Consider the following 24,225-nt stretch of genomic DNA (forward strand, 5'->3'; position numbering starts at 1 on the left):
AAGACATCCCCTGAAAATAAGACCTAGAGCAACTTTGGGGGAAAAAATTAATATAAGACACTGTCTTATTTTCGGGGAAACAGGGTAGGAAGTGTGGAGTTGGGATTTGAACCCAAACTGCCTAGTTCCAGAACCTGGGCTCTCAGCTGCCATCAGGGATGAGCCACGTCATGTGATGACATCATTCAAGATCCCTTTAAACCCTCTCCCCTTCCTTCAGAAAGATCTTCCATTTGGGTTCCATAAATACTCACCCAATGCCTGCTCCATGCCAGGCCCTGCATTAGGCACTGGAGATGGGTCAGCACAGAATAGGCAAAAGCCTTGATCTTGGAGAGCTTACACTCTCCCAGCCCCTCCAGGCACTCAGGGATAGGACCTGTGCTGCTATTTCTCAGGCCCATGCAGCATGTGTTAGCATTTTTCTAGAATCCTGAAATACACACACTTAGGCTGAGAGGCCGGGGAACTAAACCCTGCTAAGAATTGATATAGCAGTGTGTGTGTGTGTGTGTGTGTGTGTGTGTGTGAAATAAGAGCCTTTGCGTCAGGCAAGCCTGGGGTTTGAGTCTGTTGCTTATTAGTTGTGTGACTTTGGGCAAGACTTTCTGTACCTTAGCCTTCTCATCTGTTAAAATGAAACAATCAGAGTACTTATATTATGAATTTCATTTTTAAGTTCTTGGGAAGGGACCAGGCCACCTTTCGCTTCTGCCCACAGGAAAAGGGAACACACAGTTATGGGCACCTATGGCTTTGCAACACTAGCTGCAGGGGCCTTATACATGCTTCTCATTCAGTCTTGAAAACAAACACTCTAAGGTGGGCACTGGGAATGCAATGGCGACTAAACCAAGCCCCTGCCACCAAGAAACCCATTGTTCACTGCCCTCTCTTAGGATAAAGGTATATTTATCTCCAATTTAATGATGAGGAAATGGAGGCTCAGAAGAGTGAGTATCGCTTCACTAAAACCAGGCAGCTAGGAAATAGAGGAGCATGGGTTCGAGCTCCAGAGCCAGGCTCCTTCCCCTGATATTGATGGCACGTAGCAGGCACTCAATGAATGTTCTCTGGAGATCACGATGGCAAATAAGGTCAATACGCACATCCATAGAAGGCTCTGGAGAGGATCTGGTACTTCATGTTGTCACAGAGAAGCTTCAAGGGAGCCCTGCCGGTGGAGGAAAGGGAGACACTTAGAGCAGACCCACACACAGCCCAGGTTTCCTGGAGAGGAGACAACTTGTTATTTCTAGGAGCAGATTGAAGCCAGCAGGTCAAGGGGTATTATTTCTGCTCATACAGCATCAATGCCCCTTCTGCTATCTGCTAGTCACTCCATAACTCTGTCCTCATGGTTTGGGTAGAGCTGATTCTGTCCGGTGCATGACTCACATTGGAATCACAGTAATTGGACCAGAGATGGTGATGTAATCCAACCTGGGCCAATGAGAATCAGCTCTGGGACTTCTGTTGGGGTAACTGGGAAACAGACACTCTTTTCCCTGATTAAATTCCAAAGCCAATGGGATATGGGGCAGTGGCAGCTGAGACCCACTTTTGCTACTGCATAGAAGGGCCTGCCGAAGCATAAAACTATCATAGTGGCAAGCAGAAGCAAGAGCCAAAGAAAAAAACAGAGATTCCTGTTTTGAGCATCTGGATCCAGCCATACCTGAAGCCATTGTACCCGTGGACTTTCCAATTCTGTCAGCAGATTTTCCTTTTTACTTGATCCAGTTTGAAGTGGGTTTCTGACACTTTCAGAAAAGAATTCTGACTTCTGAAGTGACCCACCTGAACCAAATTGAGCCAAACTGGGACTCAAGAGTCTAGCTGATTGCAAAGGAGGTGATGTGGCATAGATTCTCCTTGCATGGGAATTCTGGGGGGCTTTTTTTTTTTTTTTTGGCTGAAAGAGGAGAGAGGACTAAGGCCCAGCATTGTTGGAGAAAACAAGGGCTGCTGAAGAGGGTGTTATACCTTCTTGCAAAAAACAGAGTAGAGGAAAATCATCCCAAGGGACACCCAGGAAAACCCAGGGACACTGAGTAGAAAGCAGGCCGAAGTCCTCCAGGTATACCTGGAGGCATTAAACTTTAAAGTCACCCTCTTTGTGCCCTCATGTTGGCAAGACTCAGGCTTGCTCAGATTACATGAGAAGAGCATCTCACTGACAGCTGTCCCACAGTGTACTTAGCTACCTGCAAGGTGGTGAGCTCCCTGTCACTAGGTGTGTAAACAGATACAATGAGAGGGGGTACTAAGTTAGAACAGCACTTTTCAGTGGTCCATGGACCACCAGCCCATGATCACTTGGAATTTCTCCACCACGTGGGTTCTTGGGCCCTGTATAAGACCTACTCAGTCAGGACCTCCAGGAAGTGTCTAGGCACCAGTAGGTTTTACTTCTTCCTGCAGGGGATTCTGACGCACATTAACTTGTTAGTCTCTTGTTTGACACATGGTCCTGGGATCTTGTTAAATGCAGATTCTGTTTCAACAGGTCTGGGATGAGAGACTGAAAATATACTCAGGTGATAAGGTTTCTGGTCCCCACGGCTTAGAAGACTTAAAATCTGAATCCAGACCCCTGCCCTTGATGTTTCTACAGCTGAAGACTGACCACCCATTGGGACAGAGGTCCAGAAGAGAAAAAAGGATTCCACTCCTACAGGCCAGGCCAGGTAAGTAGGAAACAAGACCATTCTCATGAATGGGCTGAGTCATTCTTCCAAAGAGACCACAGTTCTATGTGCAAAGAAAGAGCTGATCTCGGGATTTAACTTTATACAATAAAATAGCGTGTAATTTATTGAGCATTACTATGTACCACATGTTGGCCACTTCAAACCATTATTTGATTTGTCCTTATAATAGCTATATAAAGTAAGCATTACTGTCCCGTTTAATAATATTTCTGGCGTCTGCCTGGAAGTGCATGGGGGGACTTCACTTCCTGGCTCCTTGTAGAGTGGGCCCATGAGGTGTGAGTGTAAATGACAGGTGTCTCATTTGATCTGGAGCATTTAAATGCTGCTTTGAGTCCCTCCAACCCATTTCCATCCGTCACTGTGATTGGCAATATTCAAGATGGTGTTGGCTCCACCAGCGAGACCTTTGATGTGCAGAAAGCAGAGTCTCCAACTGATCCATAATAGACACATAGCATGCATGACAAATAAACGTTTGCTGTAATAGCCACTGAGGTTTTAGGGCTGTTTGCTGCTGCGACATACCTTCTTTTTCCATGTAAGGAAGCTCCAACTGCTAGGACTTCACAAGGCAGGATTTAACTTAGATCTGGATGATTCCAGAGCCTCTGAAGTCAGTGCAAGGCAAGTAACTCTAAATCTTTGGTAAATCCTTCCAATTCCCTCCATCCACAGCTCAAGCCCTCATACCTCTCATGTTTGCAGCCATTGGTTGAGCCACCATCACCTGAGCCACTCTGTGAACAGGATGAGCAAGAGGATTTGTGGGTACTGGGTTGCCACAGGGCTGGCAGGTTGCTCATAGAGACATCCATCAGGTCCTGGGGCACTGTGGGGAGCAGAAGGGACAGAAGAAGAGCCCTGATTGAGCATATGTGGGTTACAGAAGCCTCACCCCAAACAAGCAGATCACTCCTTGGCCAGCGTAGGGATAGGAAAAGCCCCTTAATGTCACAGTAGGAAACAGCGACCACAATCGTTGTCTGACCCAAGTTCTTGAGCCCACCTGATCCAGTGAAAGCCACCACCAAATTTTGGGGCCCCCAGCAAATGGGCAGAGCCGATGACAGTAGAGTGTGGAAGAGAACCCAGAGAGAGACCAGAGCCAAGAAAATAGGCCCAATCCCAGAGTAGGAGGCCAAGCCTCACACCATGTTGTCATCCAGCTGTCCTCACAGGAGGCTGGCAATGAAGGAAGGGGACCTGCGGGGGCTTCTGGGGAAGGCAGATGGTCTCCAGGACTCAGAGACAGGCTCTCTGGTGAGAGAGTCTCTGGTGGCGAGACAGAGGGAGCCTGACTCATCTGGTGAGGCAGGGCTCACAAGGGAGAGAACCCAGTGTAGCCTCCCACTGACAAGGAAGAGGGCACCTGTGCTGTCCGTGGTCCTGACCCAGCTGCTCCAATGGGTCTCAAGCAGGCTGGCCACCCCCAGAATCACATGGAGATAGGGGGCTTATTAAAAAGTAATAACCCACTCCTGACCTAGCCAATTAAAACCTCCTGGTCATACATCCCTTGAGTCTACATTTCAAAAACAATTCTGCTATAGCAGCCACATTTGAAAACCAAGAAAGCACGGCTTATCTCTTAACTCCTGGACATTGGTGATTCATAATCAACTGCCACCAAAAGTATCTTGTTACACTAAACCTTCCCAAGCAGACTCACCAATAAGCTGGCCAAAAATCACCAGCAAGCCCCTGTAAAATGTTCTAGAAAAACAGTCCCAGTTCTTAGCCAATCTCAGGGAAGCACTGATCGGTTGTGCCCGGGGGTGGCAGGCATACCTCTGCCCCCAGCCCTTCCCACCCTGTGGACATCACCAATGGATCCCTTCACTCCTGAACCCACAACACTCCAAGCTGCATCACAACTGCTTGAGGGTCCTCATTTGCCTTTTACCTCCATCTCCACTAGGACCAAGACTCAAATGACAACATGGCAGAGGTGGCTGGCACCCAGTCCCAGAAATGGGGAGACCCAGACATTACTGGGGGGCTGCTGCTTCGAGCCTGGTATGGGAAGGGTAGCACCCCATCTGGTTTGGGCCAACCGACTGTCCCTGGCCACCACCAGCACGGACCGGCCCACAGGAACCACCATCCAGGCAGGGCCCACGGAGACTGAGGATGTGCTGCCCAAGAGGTCGGGAACAACTTGAGACACAAAACAGAAAGCACCGGTGAAATGGAAAGTCTGAGGTGGCAGAACACTGACCCGGCCGGAAGAACCAATTCTTTGGGACTTGAACCTTCCCCCGGCACCCCAACCCCCACCACCCCACACACAGCAGCAGAGTTGAATGCAGAGATGTGAGCATTTCTCTGAACCAGCAGTTCTCAGCCTGAGACAATTTTGCCTCCAGTTTCTTGGCAATGACTGGAGACATTCTGATTGCCACACTTGGTGGGCAGGGGATGGATCGGGCACTTGGCATCTAGTAGGTGGAGACCAGGGATGTTGCTCAACACCTTTCAGTGTGCAGGACGGTCCCCATCACAACGAACTGCTGCATCCTAGTGTCTTGAATCCTAGCGTCTGTCCTGGTGGCACATGCAGCCACAAGAAGCTCACATCGATATTCCCTAAATAAGGGAATCCAGCCTGGCTCTGGCAAGAGCTGTTGGAGGGTGAGCCCCTGTGGAGAGCGTGTTCTGGGAAGGTGACCACAGGGCATCTTGGCTAATGAACTAGCTCTCTGGTGGGGCTGTGTGCATAAACAGCACATGCTAAACAACACTTCAGGACACTCTGCGGCTCTGCATGGAGGAATATATGGATGAAAACACACTAACCCAAGCCCTGTAGGACCTACTGCTAAGCCTGCCTCACACCCCAATCCAACTCAGCGATGGATGAGAGATGGAGCACTGAGTGGCCGGGCATGGTTAGTTCAACCTTACTGGGAAGGACATCTGCTTTCAGAAGAGCCTCTCACTGCACAGCCAAGGTCACTTGAGCAAAGGGAGGCTTCAAGCCATTATCCATCTGATTTGATCAGTGGGGCCACAGAGGGTTAAATAACGGAAAGGATGTATAACTTGACACTGATTTGTTTAACAGACGTCCATACAGTGCTTAACAAATGCCAGGCCTCCTTCTAAGAACTTTTCAAATAGTAATTCACTTAATCCTAGTTCATGGCAGTGATCATCTTAATAGCAACAATCTCCATTCACTAAGTGTCTGTCTCATGGCAGTCAGCAGGCAGATCATCTCCTGTGCTAGGGCCAAGCACTTTGCTTCCCTTCTGCTGCTTTGACTACCATTTATTGAGTGCCTACTATGTGCAAAGCCTTATTCCAAGGGCTTTGCATTGATCACCTCATTATCTCATTAAATCCTTACAACAATTTGTTGAAGTATAATAACACAATAGCGCTAACATTTGAGTGTTCTCTCTGTGTCAACTGACTTCTCTCATTTAATCCTCCAAAAGCCCTACGAAATATGTGCTGCAGACATCCCCATTTTACAGATGATGAAACTGAGGCACAGGGGGTTAAAGTGAATTCACTAATGTGAATTCCAGAGTCCATGTCGTTGCCACTATCCCATGCCACCTCCCAGCCAATGGCATCTTTATTAGCTAAGAAAAGTGGTTATTTGTTCTCAGATGGGGGCAGATCAAGGCCACCACAGTATAAACTTCCCGATTCCAGGTCCCCTGAAAGCCCCAGAATCCAGACCTAACTTGTCCTCTATTTCCAAACGCCTAGTTCATTTTTAGGATCAGCTAAGACTGGGTCGCTGGGCCCAGGATCAGGACAACTTACTGAACTCGGACTGCAGGCTGGGGTAGATGATCCTGAACACGTAGTCCGTGGCCTCGTCATCTTCCTTGTCTGAAGCTGTGGACTCAGCAGAACCCTGAGGGCTTCGCTTGCGCAGTTTGGGAAATACTTTGCCCTGAAAGAACATGTCCCAATGCTCAGTCCCTGGGACACACCTGCCCCCCAACTGCATGGCCTGAGGGTCTTGATGGGGTGTGCATGAGCCCGAAAAGCCACGTAAGGGCTAGGCAAGAATGACCACTCACCCTGGCTGACCCACCCCCAGCCACGCTCACTCACCTTCCCCCGCTGAGACCAGAGTGGTGGGTCCAGCTGCCCGTGAGGGAGCAGCCCATTCTCCAGGCAGGAGAGGAACTGCAGGAGATGCCCCCCCTTGGGGAAGTGGAAGGGTGGCCTCTGGATCCCATCCTGGCTGACCAGCACCACCGTCCCGCCGCTGTCCACTGCCATGCGACCGACCAGAGAAGACCCAGCAGAAAGTCACCAAGAGGCATAGTGACGGGCCCTCCCGGCCAACATGTACCCCCAGGCCCAGACACATGGACCTGCTCTGAGGCTCTGGGACAGGCCTGGACAGAAGGTCAGGGGGAGGTGAAACTGCCTCCCTCTCATCCCACCTATGACCATTGTTCACTGAAGAACATGTCGTATAGCCCCCCACCGAAGGGAAAGGTTGCCTCCAAACACCCATGCCCCTCAAGCACCTTCTCCAAAACCACCTGATCTATTTTTGTACGGAGGCATTCTCAGCACAGTAGTAACTGTCAGTAGCATGGACTGAGCACTTACTACATATCAGAACATCATGGTAAGGGTCCATCTTATTGAGTACTCAAAATATCTATCACTGCCTAGTTTACAAGTGATAAAACCGAGGCTCTGAGAGGTTATGTAACTTGCCAAGGGTCACACAGCTAGTAAATGGCAGAGTGTGGACTGGAACCCAGTTCTATCTCATTAAATAAGCTTACATGTTTTGCACCTTGGTTGGCCACAGGTCCCTTGCTTTCCAAAGCAGGATGACTCTCTGATTATGACTATACCTTCTTTGAGCTTTAAAGGGGAAGGCTAGTTATTAATCCCACATCGGCTGAGCACTGACTTTGGAGTGACAAAGACCTGGGTTCAGGTCCAGGCTCTGGAGCTTACAAGCTGCATGTCTTTGTGCCATGCTGCTTCCTCACCTGTGAACTGGCAGTGACGGAGCCCCTACCACTAGGTTGTTGTGATGATTAAGTAACAGGCATGGAGATATTCAGAGCCATGTTTGGCACATCATATTTACTCAGTATTAGCAACTAACATCATGGGTTTGCTGCTGAGCCTTTAACATATGCCACTTGATCCTCACGATAACCCCATGATTATGTTCTGGTATGATTCCCACTCAGGGGAAACTGAGGCTCAGAGAGGTGAAGCCATGTGCCTGAGGTTACATAGGCAATAAGCGGGGGCCGAGGGGGGCAGGCAGTCCCTACCTTGTTGGTGGCAGTGCAGGTAGACGATCTCCTCCAGGCGGATGGTCATGGCATAGTCCCAATAGACGCTGGAAGGCGAGGGAAGGTCAGAGCTGCAGGATGTCTGCCCACATCATCGTGGGGGAGGGCCCAGGCGGCCAGAAGACCACACCCATGGGTTCCTCCACCCTTCTCACCAGGACCCACCTGACCCTAACATCTGTATCTATCAGACTATCTCTTCTTTGGCCCCCATTTTCTAAGGACTCCCTCCTCCCTTGCCCCCACCCCAGAAGTCCAGAATGGCTACCTGACTGAGGCTTGATCAATCAGCATGTTCTACTGTTTTGGCCACAGTGATTGATTGGTTCAGGGATGACCCCAAGACACAAGCAGAACCAATGAGATTCAATTATCAAACTTAGAATTACTGGGAAACAGATGCTCCTTTATGATAGAAAAGTAGTGGTAAGTATGTTAGAAGTCTGGAGATGTGAGGCTATGGCAAGAAAAATAGAATCAACAGTCAGGGAAGCAGAACCAAGAGATGGAAAATGTTCAGGTCTTCCTCACTTGAATCCCTGGATCCAGCCATGCCTGAAGCCACTGCCCCAGGTTTTTCAGTTCATGTGAGCAAATGCTTAAGTCAGCTTGATTTTGGTTTTCTGTCACTGGTACCTGAGTCTTGACTAATGCTGACCCTAACTTCAGGCCACCCTATGTCCACGGCAGGAGTCAGAATAGCCATTCAACCGCCTTGACTTCACAGGTGGGTCCCAGCAGTATGACGTAGAGGCTTCTGTGAGCCACAATTCCTCCTCTGAAAATGAGGATAATGCCCACTGCACAGTGCTGCTGTGAGGATTGAACAGAATCGCCTATTTGAAGGGCTCACTACAGCACTGGTACATTTTAAAAGGTACTGGCTAATGGGCCCTGTGATTTAGTTCAGGTTTTCCTTTTTCAGCTTTCCCCCTCAGAACACAATTCGAGGTGGGGCCACACGAGAGACCTTGCTGTGGGGAGCAGTTGACCAATGGCATGAGAGGCAACCCCCCTCCCCATTGCACCGCCATATTATGCCAAGGCCACACTCTCTCTCAGTCAGGACTGAGCACAAATGGGGCCAGTGTCAGCCTATTTTTGTGGGACAGGGGACTCCTAGAATGGTAGTCTTTAGCCTGGGAACTCTCAATTGATTTGGCCAAACTGATGAAATCTTGGTTAAGATATTTCTGGGTGGTGTTTTGGCCAGGGCTCTGCATAGTTCCCACACCCTAAGATTCTTCCAGTCAGTTACTGGATCCTCCCAAGTTCTTGAGTTACCCATGAGGCCACTGCCACAGGGTGGCTGGGCCAGCCAAGCGGCTGTAACAACCAGATGGAGCAGGGTCAGGGCACAAGGGACGGGGCACAAACTTCCCTGTGCCAAGGGAAGGGGAGGGACCTGGCGCCCTACCTCTTCTCATAGTCCAGATCTCCCACAGACCCATTCATCAGCTGGTTGGGTGTCCACTTCAGGGTCATGAGGTCAGCAGTCTGGTGCAGCGACAGGTACCCTGGGACAGCCTCCATGTCATCCCTCTGCAGAGAGAGAAGGACTCAGGCTTGGTTGTAGTGCCAGAATCAACAGTTAACATGGTCCATCTGACTCAAGGACACATAACCGGAACCAAGTGGTTGGGTCATTCCCTCCAAGGTCATGGCTATTTGGAAGACCCTGAACCTCCTTCTAAGTGGCCATACTAAGCAAAGCTATTGCAGCCAACCACCCAGGATGGGTGTTATATTAGTGGACCCAGCTGTGAGAGCTGCCTGCCCCTAGCTCTTTCACACCCACACCTCCCTTCGGAGTCCAGGGCCCTGCTGCAAGGGTGGACCTGGGAATTCTTTAGAACCAAGAAGGAGCTCTGTCCCTGACAACATCACCTTTTCAAAGCAGAAGACATTTATCTACCATCATTTTAGCCAGTCTTAAGGGAGAAAAAAATTACAGCTAATCTCTGTCCAATTCCCCAGACATTACCCAGAAGCCCCTCCCCAAATACTCGCAGCACCCTCCCCGCCCATCAGCCTGAGCCCCTGGCTTCCCAATCTGCCTGCAGAGCTTCTCACCTGCTTTACTGGATCCCAAGTGGGGAAGGGACTGGAGAGGGGTGTCTCTAAGCCTCATCCATAGAGGCGGCAGCTCCTCCACCAAATTCACCTCAACAACATTTGGAGACCAACAACTAACATTTACTGAGCATCTGGTATGTATCCAGGAGGGCTCAGGGTCACACGTCCCAATGTAACCACCCAAGCCTGCAGCTCCACCACGGAGCACAGATGCAGTCTTTCATCCATGATAAGATGCACACCTGTCTCTCACATTTCAATGTGACTGAATACGAGGATGCATCTTACAATCAGCAGCATCTTACCACTGGGATGCCGTTATCACTGCCTGATCTCATGTCAATTCAGTCACAGATGTTCATATTGTTATTTCAACTAAGTTTTGTGCACATATGGAGAAAAGTTCTAGGATGGAGGCCTGGCATTTATTAAAACTATATCCAAATAAATCTCAAAGAGCTTGCAAAACACATAAAGTAGAAGTTCGAAGTAGAGAGAAAACACTGTATATAATTTAATAGCGCTATTAATTTGCTCATAGTTATGTTAAAAAAAAAATGGTGCATCTTAAATGGATGCTTCTTAGGTGTCAGGAAATAGGGTGCTGTACCCACCATGATATGGATACTGAGGAGTGACTTGCTCAGGGTCACCCAGTGATGGTAACTGTGACCACAGAGCTGGGCAGCCAACAGCTGCCCCTCTGCTTCCTCTCAGCTGAGCCCAAACACTACACTGACCCTAATGTCCCATGAGGGTAGGGGCTTGAAATGCCTTACTCATCGCTATTCCTGGGGCCTGGCCCAGTGCAGGGCACAGAGGGTGACTGGTGAGTGGCAACTTCTGGCACCAGCCATCCTGAATTTAAATAATAATAACTCTGTCCCTTACTCTGCCCTCATGGGCCTCAGTGTAATCAGCTATGATAACAGCACCTGCCTCAATGGTGGTTGTGAAGTTTAAATGGTTGATATAATTAAAAATACTTAGCACAGTACCCGACACATAGAAAGTGCTTAATAAATATTAACTATGAAGATGTTTATCTCGATATCCTAAGCATCTAACACTTAGCAGGTTCTGTATAAAGGTGTGCTGAATGAGTAGCAATGAGAGAATGAATGAAGAGATGGCTGGGTGAACAGGTAGATGGACAGATGGACTAGAAAATAAATGGACAAATGGGTGGATGGATGGTGAGTGGATATAAATACAGAAAGATGGATGAAGGAATGGTAGAAGTGCAGGAACAGAGAGATGGTGGCTAGAGGCACTGCAAGAGGAGTGAAAGGCTGGCTGGCTGGAGATATTGACATGTGGATGGATGCATGGATGGACTTGATAGAAGGAAATACTGGCATGTGGATGCATGAAAGAAGGAAATAGTAGCATACGGATGAATGATGGGTAGCGGAAATACTAGCAGATGAATGAATAGATGGGTGAGTAGGTGGATGGATGAATGACTGAGCAACCTAGAGCCAAAGGGAACTTCTCTATAAGACGGAGCCAGACTCCCAGGGGAAGACCTGGGCCCCCGAGGAGCTCTCACCGGCTGAACGAGAACGTTGTTCTTGCCATACAGCAGGGTGGCCCTGGAGTTCTGGTGCAGGGACTCCACGTAGTCACGGGCGGAGAGGGACGGGCGGTCATCCATGCTGCCACTCGAAAGCCTCTTCTGGATCTGGCAGTGAGAGTGGAGGCAGAGGATGAGGCTGGAGTGACCTTCAAGACCCCATTCCATACCCTGCCCCAATGCCCAGTCAGGAACTCAGCCTGATCCCCCCACGGGGTCTCACTGCCCACCCCACTCACGCAGAGGGCTGGGCGCTTGGTGGGCGAGTCCTGTCGCAGGTGCGGGCTGTGGATGCGGTGCCTCTGGACGAGCTCGTCGGCAGAGGGGTCGGTCCAGAAGTGGTCCGCCGTCTTCATCTTGGTGTACTCCAGGGCACAGGGCCCCACTGCAGAGCAGAGGGGCTGGTAATCCTTGGCCCCTGAAAGTCTGCCCTCCCATCTGCCACCAGGTGGGCCACCCATTGCACTATCCCTCTCATCTGGTCAGCTAGGGTGCCCCAGAGTCCTGCTAAGGCGAGAAATAAGACCCTGGGAGCAGCAGACTGGGAACAAGTGAGTTTTTTTTGTTTGTTTGTTTTTTTAATATATTTTATTGATTTTGTACAGAGAGGAAGGAAGAGAGATAGAGAGTTAGAAACATCGATGAAAGAGAGAGTCATCGATCAGCTGCCTCTTGCACACCTCCCACTGGGGATGTGCCCACAACCAAGGTACATGCCCCTGACCGGAATCGAACCCGGAACCTTTCAGTCCCCAAGCCGACGCTCTATCCATTGAGCCAAATCGGTCTCGGCACAAGTGAGTTTTGATGGGGGAGGCTGGAGGGAGGTGAGAGAGGCCCTTAGGAGGGGTTCTGTGAGCGGAGACTAGAGATGCACATGAAGCTCAGAGAGCTGGACTGCTTACCTAACAAAGACGCAAGGATGGGGCCATCCACAGGGTCCATCAGAAGTGCTTCCTTTTCGTAGTATTTGCTAGAGAGAGAGGAAAGAACATGCAGGTTTGGGAGGTGACCGGCAGAGGGCGCACCATGGCCTGGTGGTTAAAAGCGGACAGAATGGGTTCGATCTCCCTCTTGTGATGAGGTTACCTCTGTGAGCCTCAGCTGCCCCATCTGGAACAGGAAGGTGATAATGTATCTCAGAGGGTTTTTGGAAGGACTTTCAAGAGAGGCAACAGATGTAAGGCACTGGTTTTAGCGCGGTCACTCCAGCAAGTCACTCACCCTCTCTGGGGCTGAGCATGTAACTGCTGAGTACACGGCTGAAATAAAAGCCTTAATGAGGTAATGGGAATAATTGGAAGGCTGCTGAGGTCTGGCTGGTTTTGTCTGCTTCTACCGCATCTTCCATTTCACACAGGACGTCATTAGGAGGCACAGGTGATATCTACCCTTCTAATATTATTGAGGCGATAAAATGCTTTTCAGCTGTGGCTGTCGCAAAAGGCTGTATGAACAGGTCTTCCTGTCCAGATAACTAATGTGGACAAATCATAATGTAAATATCTGTGTTTTCCAATGGTCTTAGGCGAAATGCTGCTGTAGAGCCTAAGACCATAGGAAAACACAGATACTTACATTACAATTCATAACAGTAGCAAAATTACCGTTATGAAGTAGCAACGAAAATAATTTTTGGTTGGGGTCACCACAACATGAGGAACTGTATGAAGGGGTCTATGCATTAAAAAGGTTGAGAACCACTGCTTTAAGGCGATGGGTTTCTGTTGGACAGTTCATCATGAGTGTGATGATGTTTACATGAAACAGCATGTTTTAACATTTCATAGAACTATATAGCAAAAACATGGGCATATGTAAAAACTGGTGAGACACAAATAAAGCTTGTAGTTTAGTTAACAGTGTTGTACCAATGGCGATTTCTTGTTTTGAGTCTTGTACTCTGGTTGTGTAGAATGCTATCCTTGGGGGGAGGCAAGAACGCTCTGTACTAATGTTGCAACTTCTGTGTGAATCTAAAATTCAAAATAAAAAGTTTAATGAAGCAACAGCAGGTTGGCATTGATGGTCAACTAATTATCCATTCCTTTTGACTGACACATTCAGTATAAAACACAAGGTTGCACACCACAGGCAGTAACCTCAGAGGCTCTGGGGACAGGGCAGGGGACAGAGACAGGTTACAATTTACAAGAAGGTGAAGAGATTAACTGCAGCCCCAGAGCCTGGATTTCACTCAGTTCCTCTCCTGCCTCAAGGGTACCTGCTGTTCCCTCTGTGGGGAACACTCTCCCCACCCCCTTCACCTAGTTAATGCCCACACACCTCTCCAATGGAAGCTTAGCTGTCATACCTCCCAGGACACTTGCCATAAGCACCGGAAGGAGATGAACCACCACCCTCTTGTCTCGGAACACTCACCACACATTATTAAATTGCTATTTGACTGTTTCCCTTGTTACAATGTCAGCGTCATGAGGGAAAGGACCTTGCTCTGTGCTTTCATCTATTTTCCTAGCAAACAGGCTAAGAATAAAAGATATTCTTTTATTATCTAATATCCACTGTGCGTGAATATGTAGTTAAGTCAAACAGGTACTTTCACATCCCAAGAGATGGGGGGATTATTAGATATTTCTCTCTCTCTGGCTGGAAAGGAGTACCGGCCATGAGGAATCTCAAACTATAGATTCTTCAGGGCTCGCCACTGCTCTTGGCATAATATGACAGGTAAAAGCAGTGTATCCCCAACATCTAGGTTAGTGCCTGGTGCATAGAAGGTGATCACTACTTATCTGGGTAAACATATGAATACAGGGATAAGTGCTTGCCAAGGGGACTCATACTATAAAACCTTTACATCAGGTTATTCTGAGCTAGGAGAGAAAATGTAAAAAGAGTCATTATTCATTTCCAAAATGACTAACTCCCCTTCTCATCTCTTCTTCGGAGTGGCGGCAATCCCTATCCCACTTACCAAAAGAGAAAACAGAGGCACCGAGACACTAAATGATTTCTCTACAGCCATATGGTTGGCGAGTAGACTGGACTTAACTCACTGGAGAAGAAAGATCATCAAAATCTCAAGATCCTATAACCCACTCCAAATGCGAATACCCCGCATTGTTACTAAACACCTGGATCTTCCAAAGGTTCTAAGCTAGGCTAGTTCAGATTCAAATGTCCGGACGATCTATATTTGATAATTTTAAATCAAGTGCACATCAAGGGGGGGGGAAAGAAAGTGGTTTTGCGCAAGGGGTGCAATTTCCATGAATGCCAACAGGTGGAGGCAGAGTGCACCCAGGTGTTAGGTCTTTCCAGCTCACCTGCTGTTTTCCACAAGGTAATGCACAATTTTGTCCAGAACCTTCTCAAACAAGGCCGTGCGGATCCACAGGTGCTTGATGGCAAGTGGGGACAGGTTGGGTAGCTTCGGCAACTTCCGCACATTCTCCTGGAGGCCCTGGATCTGGTTTCGCCTTTGAGATCAGTAAGGAAGGATAAAAGATATTCACCAAAAAGGAAAATCCAACAGGATCAATATGCAAATGGGAAAACAGCAAACCTATCTAAGAAACAAAGAAATGGCAACTAAAACCATATTGCTCTTGGCAAAAGGGTAAAAAGCTGGGGGGAAAAAATAATACCCAGTGAGTGTGAAAAGGTGGTAAAAAGAGACAATTTCATACACTATTGATGGGTAAGCTAGAATCTCATCCTGATATTCTCTCAAGAAACTGTGGCCCATGTGAACAAGACCAGACTGGTTCTATTCAACGTCGGTCTTGCTGCATTTAGAAGAGAACTGAGCTCACAGGAGGCACTTACTCAACACCTGTTTCTTGGGCATTGACCAGGTGCTAGGCTCTCGCAGACGCTGGGGACATAATGGGGAATAACACGGATGTAGGATGTAGTCGCCTGTCTTCATGGAATTCAGGCAGAAAGGGGAGACAGACAATAAGCAACTAAATAGTAAACAAACAAACGAATGAATAATTACGGATGGTGACAACAATTGGGAAGAAAACAAACAAGATGAGATGAAAGAGAAAGGGGATGAGGGTCGGAATTCACTCTCAGGAAGGCCTGACTATGACAAGGAACCAGCCATGGAAGATGAGGGATGAGAACCAGGCGGAGGACACAGCGTGAGCAAAGGCCCTGGGGTGGAAAAGAGTCTGACAGGTCAGAGGAGCAGAAGGAGAGCGGAGAGAGTGCTAGGAGGCCGGAGCTCTCACAGCGCCCAGCGAGGAGCATGGTCTGACTGTCTGGGGGACTAACACAGCCTGTACACCATGCTCTGCACTCACGCGTTCTCTATCAGCTGCTCCAGGTCCTGGACCTTGCGGCTCAGCTCGTCAGCTGGCGGGAAGCTCTTGCCCACCTTCATGAAGAGAGCCGCGATCTTGTTGCTGCGCAGGAAGCCAGCCGCCCGCCGCCGCAGCCCGTGCAAGACGCAGGCCTCCACAGCCGCTGCGGAGACAACGGTCAGCAGGCCCTGCCCTGCGCATGCTCCCCAGCACCCAGCTCAGTCACACAGGCACCTGGGAGAGTGGACCCCCTCCCCCCCGAATCACAGATGTGTGACTACATCACAGGGAAAAGCACGTCTGCCTCTCCACCTTCAACCCCCTCGAAAGGGAGAAAGAGAGCTTAGTGGTTAACCCACACGCACAGCCCAAGGTCAGACCCCTCTCACATCCTTTCCCGGCCCCTCCACAGCTGTGTGACTTAGGCCATGATTTCCCCTTCCCGAGTCTATTTCCTCATCTGTAAAATGGGGACAGTATGAACATTAACCTCGTAAGGATGCTGTTAGAATGAGGGGGGAAATGCATGAAAAGCACTTAGCACAGAGCCGGGGTCCTGATGAGTGCTTTCTGATGGTAACCTAGTCCTCCTGTTAAAGGGGGAGGGGAGACTGGACCACAGGACTGTTGAGCATCATCTGTGTTGAGGAACCACATCATCATCATCATCACTATTGAGGCTCCAGGAACAGCTGACATGATAACCGTATAACAGAACCCTGGTGGTGTCCCCAGTCACCTGAGCAGAAGCTTCCTGGGGCTAAGACCAGGAGGGGGAAATTACTGCATGTCCTTCATTACGAGACACTCCAATCGTAGAATAAATAGCTTTTGAGGAGAAAAAAAAAAAAGAAACATGTCTGCTTGTGTGTACACACTGATGATGAGCTGAATCCTGGCTTCAGGGACACGCAGAACACGTGACTCTCTAGCCACTTGGAATGTACAGTAAGAACTGGCAGTGCGGTTATTTCTGGAACCTTGTGAGCGGAGCTGGTTCAAGGAGAGCAGTGAGTCACGCTCTGAGCCCTGGGCCTGCCTCCTTTGCTGAGCCAGCTAGGCAGGATCCCTCAGGACCTCAGGATGTGTCCACGGCTCCTAATTCTGTTTTAAAAAGTCCCCATCCATCCTCTCCTGTCACTTGCACCAGCCGCAGGCAGAGTGAGGAAAGGACATGGAGTCCAGCCCTCAGATGCAGGACCCCTGCCGCATGGGACAGGGCCGTGCGAACTGAGCCCACAGCAGAGGAAGCCAGGCCTCCAATGTTAACCATGATTACCTCTTCATGAGCACAGAGGTCATGCTTAATTTCCTCTCTAGACTTCTCTGTATTTCCCAATTCCCTAATGAAGGGATCCAAAAATACCTTCCAAGTTACACGGCAAAATAATGCTGTGAGAACCTTGCTCAAACACGCCCTCCCCAAGGCAGCCCACAGAGGAAGCAGCCACAGTGTAAGGCCACGGGCCACAGACTCACCACAGAAGGAGATGATGTGGCTGCTGTCTTCGTGGACAAACTTCCGTGTGACGGCCTCCTCCATGATCTGCTTCACCTGGAAGGCAGAGGCAGCTGGAGGGGAGACGCCAATGCGGCCTGGAGTGCAGACACCCCCCGAGCCTTCCCAGGCTGGCTGGGGAATTCTGATAACTGCTTTCCTTCTGCACCCTGTGCACCGTGTCTTCTGAAGTCCAGGGCCTATGGCCTGGGATAACTCCGCCCCTCACGTTGTACTGCATCCTTCTTTCAGGCTCCGTGCATGGCAGTCTTCTTCTCGGGTGTCACACAAGCCGTCATCTCCTTCCCTGACCATGTACCTGAGGCAGCCCTCCCGCCTCCATCCATCCCATTCTAGAAAGAAGACTTACACCATTCCCACCCCAAGTGTTGTTTACTATCTGTCTTCCTCTTCTAGAATATCCATTGCCTGAAGGCAGCGCCTCATCTGCCTTGTTCGCTGCTGTGCCCGTGGAGCCTGCTGCATAGGAAGAACAGTGCCTGGTGCACAGGAAGTGCCCAATAAATATTTTCTAAATGAGAGGGAGAATGAATGAACGAACGAACGCACGAAACAGGTATATAAAAGAATCAGGAGGGTGTTGCATAAGAGTTCAGCCGTGGAATCTGGCAGACCTGGTTTCAAATCCCTAGTTGTCACTTGCCAGCTGGATCTGTGAACTTATTTGGGGAAACAGAGGCTCAGGGAAGTGAAGCAACTCACCCCGAGTGGAGACAGAATCCCAGCCTGCGTCTGACTCCCAGGCTACATGCTTTTCCTGCTAAATTCAGTCACTCAACAAATCCTTCAGTACCTCTGATGCGCCAGGCCGGGAGCTGGTCCTGACAGGGCAGCTTTCACTGGACGGGGAGCCCCTCCAGGGAGGCCCAAGGCAGCACAAGCTAAGAGAGATGCAGGGTCCCGCAACCCAGCACCAGTGGGAACGGGGTCAAATGCAATGCTCAAGCTCACCCAGACCCACTGAATCAGACTCGGGTTTTTACTAAGCCTTCTCCGTGATTCTCAAGCACTCAGACTGCAGAAGACTGGAGAGGATGGAGGAGAGGGAGAGTGGGGAAGGAAAAGGAGCCGGGAGGATCTAAATGATCTCCCACAATCCTTAAGGAAGACCCCGAGCAGTCAGAGCTCCTGTCCCAGGATCCTCCCACACAGCCAGCCCCCTCTTCTGGCTTCTCCCTCGCACCCGTTAGGCAAGGGGAAGTGCTGGTTTCTGGTCCTCCTTGCCCCCATAAACAGCCACAGGGTGCTGCACCCTCCCTTGTCTCCCGGCACCCCTCGCCTTAGTCAATAGCCCCTTTATTAAAGTCACCTTAATTCACTCCGTTTGGGGGAACCATCTGCTTCCTATTGGCACCTTGACTACACACTGTGTCCAGTCCACACTGCAGAGCAGAGCAGGCTGTCTGTTTACAGCTGTGGGTCCTGAATTTCAGGAAGGACAACCCTTTCTCAGTCACACAGCCCGTAAGCCTGCTACCGGGAGGAGCCGTGGCTGTCTGGGCCCAGGCCTCCTGGCCTGGGGATGGGTCTCAGGCAGTGGGTGCAGGTGGCACTGCAGCACCAAGGGTTCCAGCAAGTGAGGACTCCTCCCCACGGCTCTGCTGGTTCTTGTCCTGGGTAGAACCTCGCCCTAGTTAATAACAAGCCGACAGCCTGAGGCCAGGAGAGGAGATGGAGAAGGCAATGCGGCCGGGAGCCCTCCTCCCCGAAGGTCACTGAGTCTCACAGAAGACTGCACTGCCTCACGCAGGAGGACAGATGCTGCTCCCCATCCCAGGGGACAGACCAGACAGACCTGTGAGCAAGGGAGAGCCATGTGAAGGACAAGATGTCAGGAGGCAGCTGGAAGGGGCTGAGAGCCGGAATGTGGAGTCACTGACCTGAGGTCAAACCCTTGGCCATCACTAGCTGCATGGTGCTGGACCAGTTTCCCCATCGGAAATGGAGACAGCAGCACGCCTACCTCACAGGGGCAATGAGAGCTTGAAGGAGGTCATGGAGACAGGACCTGCACCAGGCACGTGGTAGGAATTCTCAAACGGTAGGGACTCTTGAGCCGACAGTAACTGTTCAGTCCACAACCTGGCAAAGGATGTTCAAATCAGGGCTCATTGGCCTGTGGGCCCGGCCTGGCCCCGCCCCTCCGCGTCAGACCTCAGAGCTTGTGCCCTCCCCATCTCCAGTCCAACCTTGCAAACCTTTGGAAGCCAACCCTGCCCTCCCACCATCCCTCCCTCTTCCTGCAAATATTTAAACAACATAAAAGGAGGATTAATCTCAGGAGGGAGTTGGCAGGGAAATCCTTGCCAATATGCAGAGCAGGAAGGAAGGCCCCTGGGGGCTCCCAGGCTTGCCCTGTCTATGCCCCTCCTCCTATCTGCCATCTGCCCACACCCAGGTCCCCTCATGCTGCCCACCTGGAACCCTGCAGGTCCACACTGCTGTGTTCCTGCTCTCTAAGCTCCGAAAGGAAATAACACAGCCCAGTGTTCAGGGGTATCAAAAGGACTGTGGAAAATGCAGGCCAGGGGCCTAAACAGGACCCAGCACACGTTGGCACCATCTAAAAAAAGGCGCTAGTGCACTGAGTAAGAACAAGAGCTTGAGGGCCACCAAACTCCAGCTCTGCCATTGGCTGGGTGACTTCAGGCCTCAGTCTCCTCATCTGTGAAATGGGGATGAAACCCACACCACCTCTCAGGGCTGCTATGTGGGCCGAGCTCTGGGTGTTTTGTCTCGAAGGGTGTTTTCTGGCTTCTGTCTGAAAGAGCTGCAGACGATGACAGTCTTTGCAGACGACACTCACCAAAGTCTCCTCTACCCAAACTGATAATCACTGGACCTGGTTTCAAAGAATGCAGGAAGGATATTGGAGCGGAATCTGCAGATGTTTCGTGATTATTTCTGATAATAAATTTGTCACTGTTTGTGAGCTGATGGCCACTTATACCAGGAATCAGAGGAAATCACCAGGACTAACTGGAAGAATCATTAAAAAGGATCAAATAGATGCTTTAGTAATGGAGAAACCAACAGACACTGTCTCCGGATGATCTTCTATTAAACCTGGATGTCTTTGGGCCTTTTTAAAGTCTCTTGAGAGATTCTAAATATAAATTCCTGCTTTAAAAGCTTAAAACAAAACAAAACATGCACAGAGCTCAAAAAAGGATGGGAGCTCAGACCACCCTGTCTAAAATAGAGTGTCTGGCTTTACGCTCGGCCTGACTTTCCCACACATCTGTGGGTTTATCCACTTAGTGTCTGTCTATCCCACGTGGATCTGGCGCTCCTAGCACAGTGCCTGGCATGCGGAAAGTGCTCAGTATCTGTTTGGTGATCACTCTGATTAGTAACACCAGTACCAGCAACCAGTGCTTATGGACCTCGGCTCCGGGCAGTGCCCTAAGGCCTTCTGACCCCTGTATGTGTAAGGCCGGGTGGCAAACTTTTCCTGGAAAGAGGCAGACAGCAACTATTTTAGGTTTTGAGCTGGGGCTGCCAGATAAAATGCAGGGTGCCCAGTGAAATCCAAATTTCAGATAAGAAAAGGATTTTTATTTATTTATTTTTAATTAATTTATTTTTTTAGTATAGGTACCAAATGTTGCATGGAACACATATGAAAAGATTTGTTGTTTTTCTGAAATTCAAATTTAACCAGGCACTCTGACATGTTATTTGCTCAATTTGCAAAACTGTTTCCAATCATAACCGTCCATGTCACATAGGCTCTTTCGTTTGTACAACCCTGTGAAACAGTCAGAACTGCTCTTGGCCCAGGGGCAGTACAGAAGGGGCTGCATTTGGCTCACTGGGCCCCTGGTTTAAGCACCCAGCGCAGTGCCTGTGGCACATAACAGACTTAAATAAACATCACCAAGCTGCCACCTGCTCCTCAGAGCCTGCTGCCTCAGCCCTGACGCAGGTGGCGGGTGCCTGGCAGTGCAGGTGGGTGACTAATGCTGACCCAGCACTGGCCTGTGAGAGGGAGGCCCCCAGGCAACCTGACTCAGGTTTATAAGAAACTCAGCTGGAGAGAATGGTTAAAGTAGGAGGCCTGGGGGCCGTGAGGTGGCTTTAAAAATAACAGCCTGTGGGGGAGAGAGGGGGATGACTCCAAGGCCTCTTGACAACCACCAGGGCTAGAGTCCCTATCGACATGGAGGTTACAGTCCAGCAAAAAATAAAGACATTAAGTAAATCACACAAACGGGTAAGTACACAATGAGACCCGTCCTCGGCAGCAGCAGAACTTGGTTCTGTTAAGCGAATATCAATGGGAAACTGGGTGGATAGGGGGTCAGGAGGGCTTCCTAAGGGAGGTGAAGTTCAAGCAGAAAGGAACTCTGGGGCCTCGGTTTCCCCAACTTTAAAGCAGAGGAAGAAGCCCTCCCCTGCAGCTGCCCCCACGGAGCCGCCTTGGAGCCCAGAGGAAGGAACAGGTGCAGGGACAATGCGGCAGGGAAAGGCACTGCATGGAAATAGCGGGCGGCTTTTTATTTTTTACTTTGTTACGGGCGAGGCAGGCAGGAGGTGAGAGAGAGGAGGGGCAGGAACGGGGCTGACGGTGGGTGGGGGAAATAGGAATATTTTAGGAAGCTCCCGAGCCTAGACACCAACAGACACGATGCAGGGGGTGGTGGAGGATGGTGCCGCCCTGCAAGCTGTGGCTGTTTTCACGGTGTGGCCCCATCTTCCTTTCCTGCCAAATCCTCTCCCTTCCCCTTCCCACATGCTGAGCTCTGGCTACACGTGCCATCCGCCTGCGGGACCCACGAGACTCCACCCCCACCTTGCTTTTGCTGTCACAGTCCCCTCCACCTGATATTCCCATCCATCCCCACCTCCATCCCCAGCTCTGGAAAAGCCACCGAATCCTCTAGGACACATGTGTCAAACACAAGGCCTGCGGGCCAAATCCAGCCCGCCAGGCCTTGCAATGTGGCCCGCACCGCGCTGTCATCACTGCACACCGCTCTCAGTTTATGACATTGTCAGTTTATGACTGTTCAGTAAACCATTCGGCCCGCGATTTAGGCTGGATTTTAGATTTTGGCCCCTTCTCTGATTGAGTTCGACACCCCTACTCTAGGACCTGGCGCCCTTCGTTTCATTCTCTCCTTAAACTTCCAAGGTTAACATTATCCCCACCCCAACCCCTTTATGCCTATGAGTACTGGATTCTGGAGTCAATCTTCTAGAATTCAAATCCCAGCTCTTGCACTCGTGATCTTGGGCAAGTTGCATCCCTTCTCTGAGCCTCAGCATTCCCATCAGTAAAATGGGTGGCATTAGTACTTGCCTCACAGGTGTAAGATAATGCATCAAGAGCATTAAACACAAGAGCAGCCGCATAGTAAGTTTTATGTAATGAAGACCAGCATTTATTTATGAAGTGTTCACTGTGTGCTGGCACCAAGCTTAGGGGCAATATTTCACCTAATCCTCAGGGTAATGAGTCTTGGTGAGGTTAAATGACTTGCCCAAGAGCACGTGGCTTGCAAATGGCAGGATGGAGATTCAAACCCGTGACTGTCTGCCCTGTATAGATCCTAGCACATAGTAGGTTCACATACAGGTGCTTCCCACAAGCCGAGTGGGAGCTTTACACGCACTAGCCTAAAAAATCAAAATAACCGTGCCATACAGGGATCCCATAATGAGGTAGCTGATCTGGGAGGGGCAAAGGTCATCTGGCTGTGAAGAAGCTGGGGTTTGAATCAAGGTCTCCGACTCCACTGTCCCAGGTCAAGGTGGGGACCCAAGCAGCCAGGCGGCCAATGCACCTGCCCCCTTAGCCCAAGTCAGCCGACTGTCACACTCACAGCCCGCTCCCCGCTCTAAGACCCGGGGCTCAGCAGCACCTGCCAGCCTCCCCTCTGCCCCAGGCACCAGTTTTCATCTCTCCCATACCGAGTAGTTCCAAGTGTATGACATTCTGGAAAAGGCAAAACTATGGAACCAGCTGAAAGACCAGGATCGCCAGGGGCTGGCGGGGAAGGAGGGATAAATAGGCAGAACACAAAGGATTTTAGGGCGGGGAAACTATTCTGTATGATATTACAGTGGTGGACACATGCCATTATGAATTTGCCCAAACTATAGGATGGGCACCACTGAGAGTGAACCCAAAGGTACCCGTGGACTATGGGTGACAATGACCCGCTCTGTGCAGGGTGTTGGGAGTAGGGGAGGCTGTGGATGTAGAAACAGGGGGTATATGAGAAATCTCTGTACTTACCACTCCATTTTTAATGTGAACCTAAAACTGCTCTGAAAAAATGAAAGAAAAAAAGAATCCTTTTCCCGCTCTGCACCGATGGAGGATGTCAGCAGGGATCTGAGCGCCTCCTTCCAGGTGGCACCTCCACATCCTCGCTCATGGCCTGCGGGGGCTTTGGGGCCTCCAGAGAGAGAAGCCTGAGGGCATCGGGCAGGAGCTCGGCAGCCACCAGCCACGGGCCAATGGCTCATGGCTTCCTCCTCTGGACTCTCTCTCAGTTCCTGGACAGCCTGCCCCACCCTCCTCCACACCTCCACCCCGCCCTGACATCCTCAGATTCCCAAAGCAAAGCCACAGGAGTGTGCTCCAGCACTGCGTCCTGTGTGGGAGTGAGCGGGAGGGGAGGGGACAGCAAGGATAAAGTGTGGCCCGTGGCTCTCTGGAGCGTCAGAAAGCTCCTCCTCCTAACCTGGCCTAACTGTGGCTGTAGGGCTGCTGCCAGCCTACCCCAGTTAATGATTTCCTGGTGCGCTATAAACA

At 50.2% G+C, this 24,225-nt stretch overlaps 1 protein-coding gene across 3 annotated transcripts in view; it reads right to left on the reverse strand.

Moving 5' to 3' along the window:
* Positions 1 to 24,225, reverse strand: part of SGSM1 (small G protein signaling modulator 1) — a 47,731-nt gene that overhangs the window by 13,720 nt on the left and 9,786 nt on the right. For 2 of the 3 annotated variants that reach the window (XM_084868133.1, XM_084868132.1), the window contains exons 3-14: positions 17,420 to 17,495; positions 15,941 to 16,103; positions 14,954 to 15,106; positions 12,569 to 12,636; positions 11,903 to 12,048; positions 11,640 to 11,771; positions 9,429 to 9,553; positions 7,991 to 8,058; positions 6,792 to 6,955; positions 6,495 to 6,627; positions 3,408 to 3,546; positions 1,110 to 1,174 (exon numbers count right to left, since the gene is read on the reverse strand). In XM_084868133.1, coding sequence (XP_084724259.1) covers positions 1,110 to 1,174; positions 3,408 to 3,546; positions 6,495 to 6,627; positions 6,792 to 6,955; positions 7,991 to 8,058; positions 9,429 to 9,553; positions 11,640 to 11,771; positions 11,903 to 12,048; positions 12,569 to 12,636; positions 14,954 to 15,106; positions 15,941 to 16,103; positions 17,420 to 17,495 — 1,432 coding nt within the window. Of the gene's footprint in view, positions 1 to 1,109; positions 1,175 to 3,407; positions 3,547 to 6,494; positions 6,628 to 6,791; positions 6,956 to 7,990; positions 8,059 to 9,428; positions 9,554 to 11,639; positions 11,772 to 11,902; positions 12,049 to 12,568; positions 12,637 to 14,953; positions 15,107 to 15,940; positions 16,104 to 17,419; positions 17,496 to 23,703; positions 23,728 to 24,225 lie in introns of those variants that run through there. The other variant, XM_084868134.1, reaches the window with a different exon arrangement.

Source organism: Pipistrellus hanaki (genome assembly GCF_964339955.1).
Source record: "Pipistrellus hanaki genome assembly, chromosome: 19".
NCBI classification, from domain to species: Eukaryota; Metazoa; Chordata; class Mammalia; order Chiroptera; family Vespertilionidae; genus Pipistrellus; species Pipistrellus hanaki.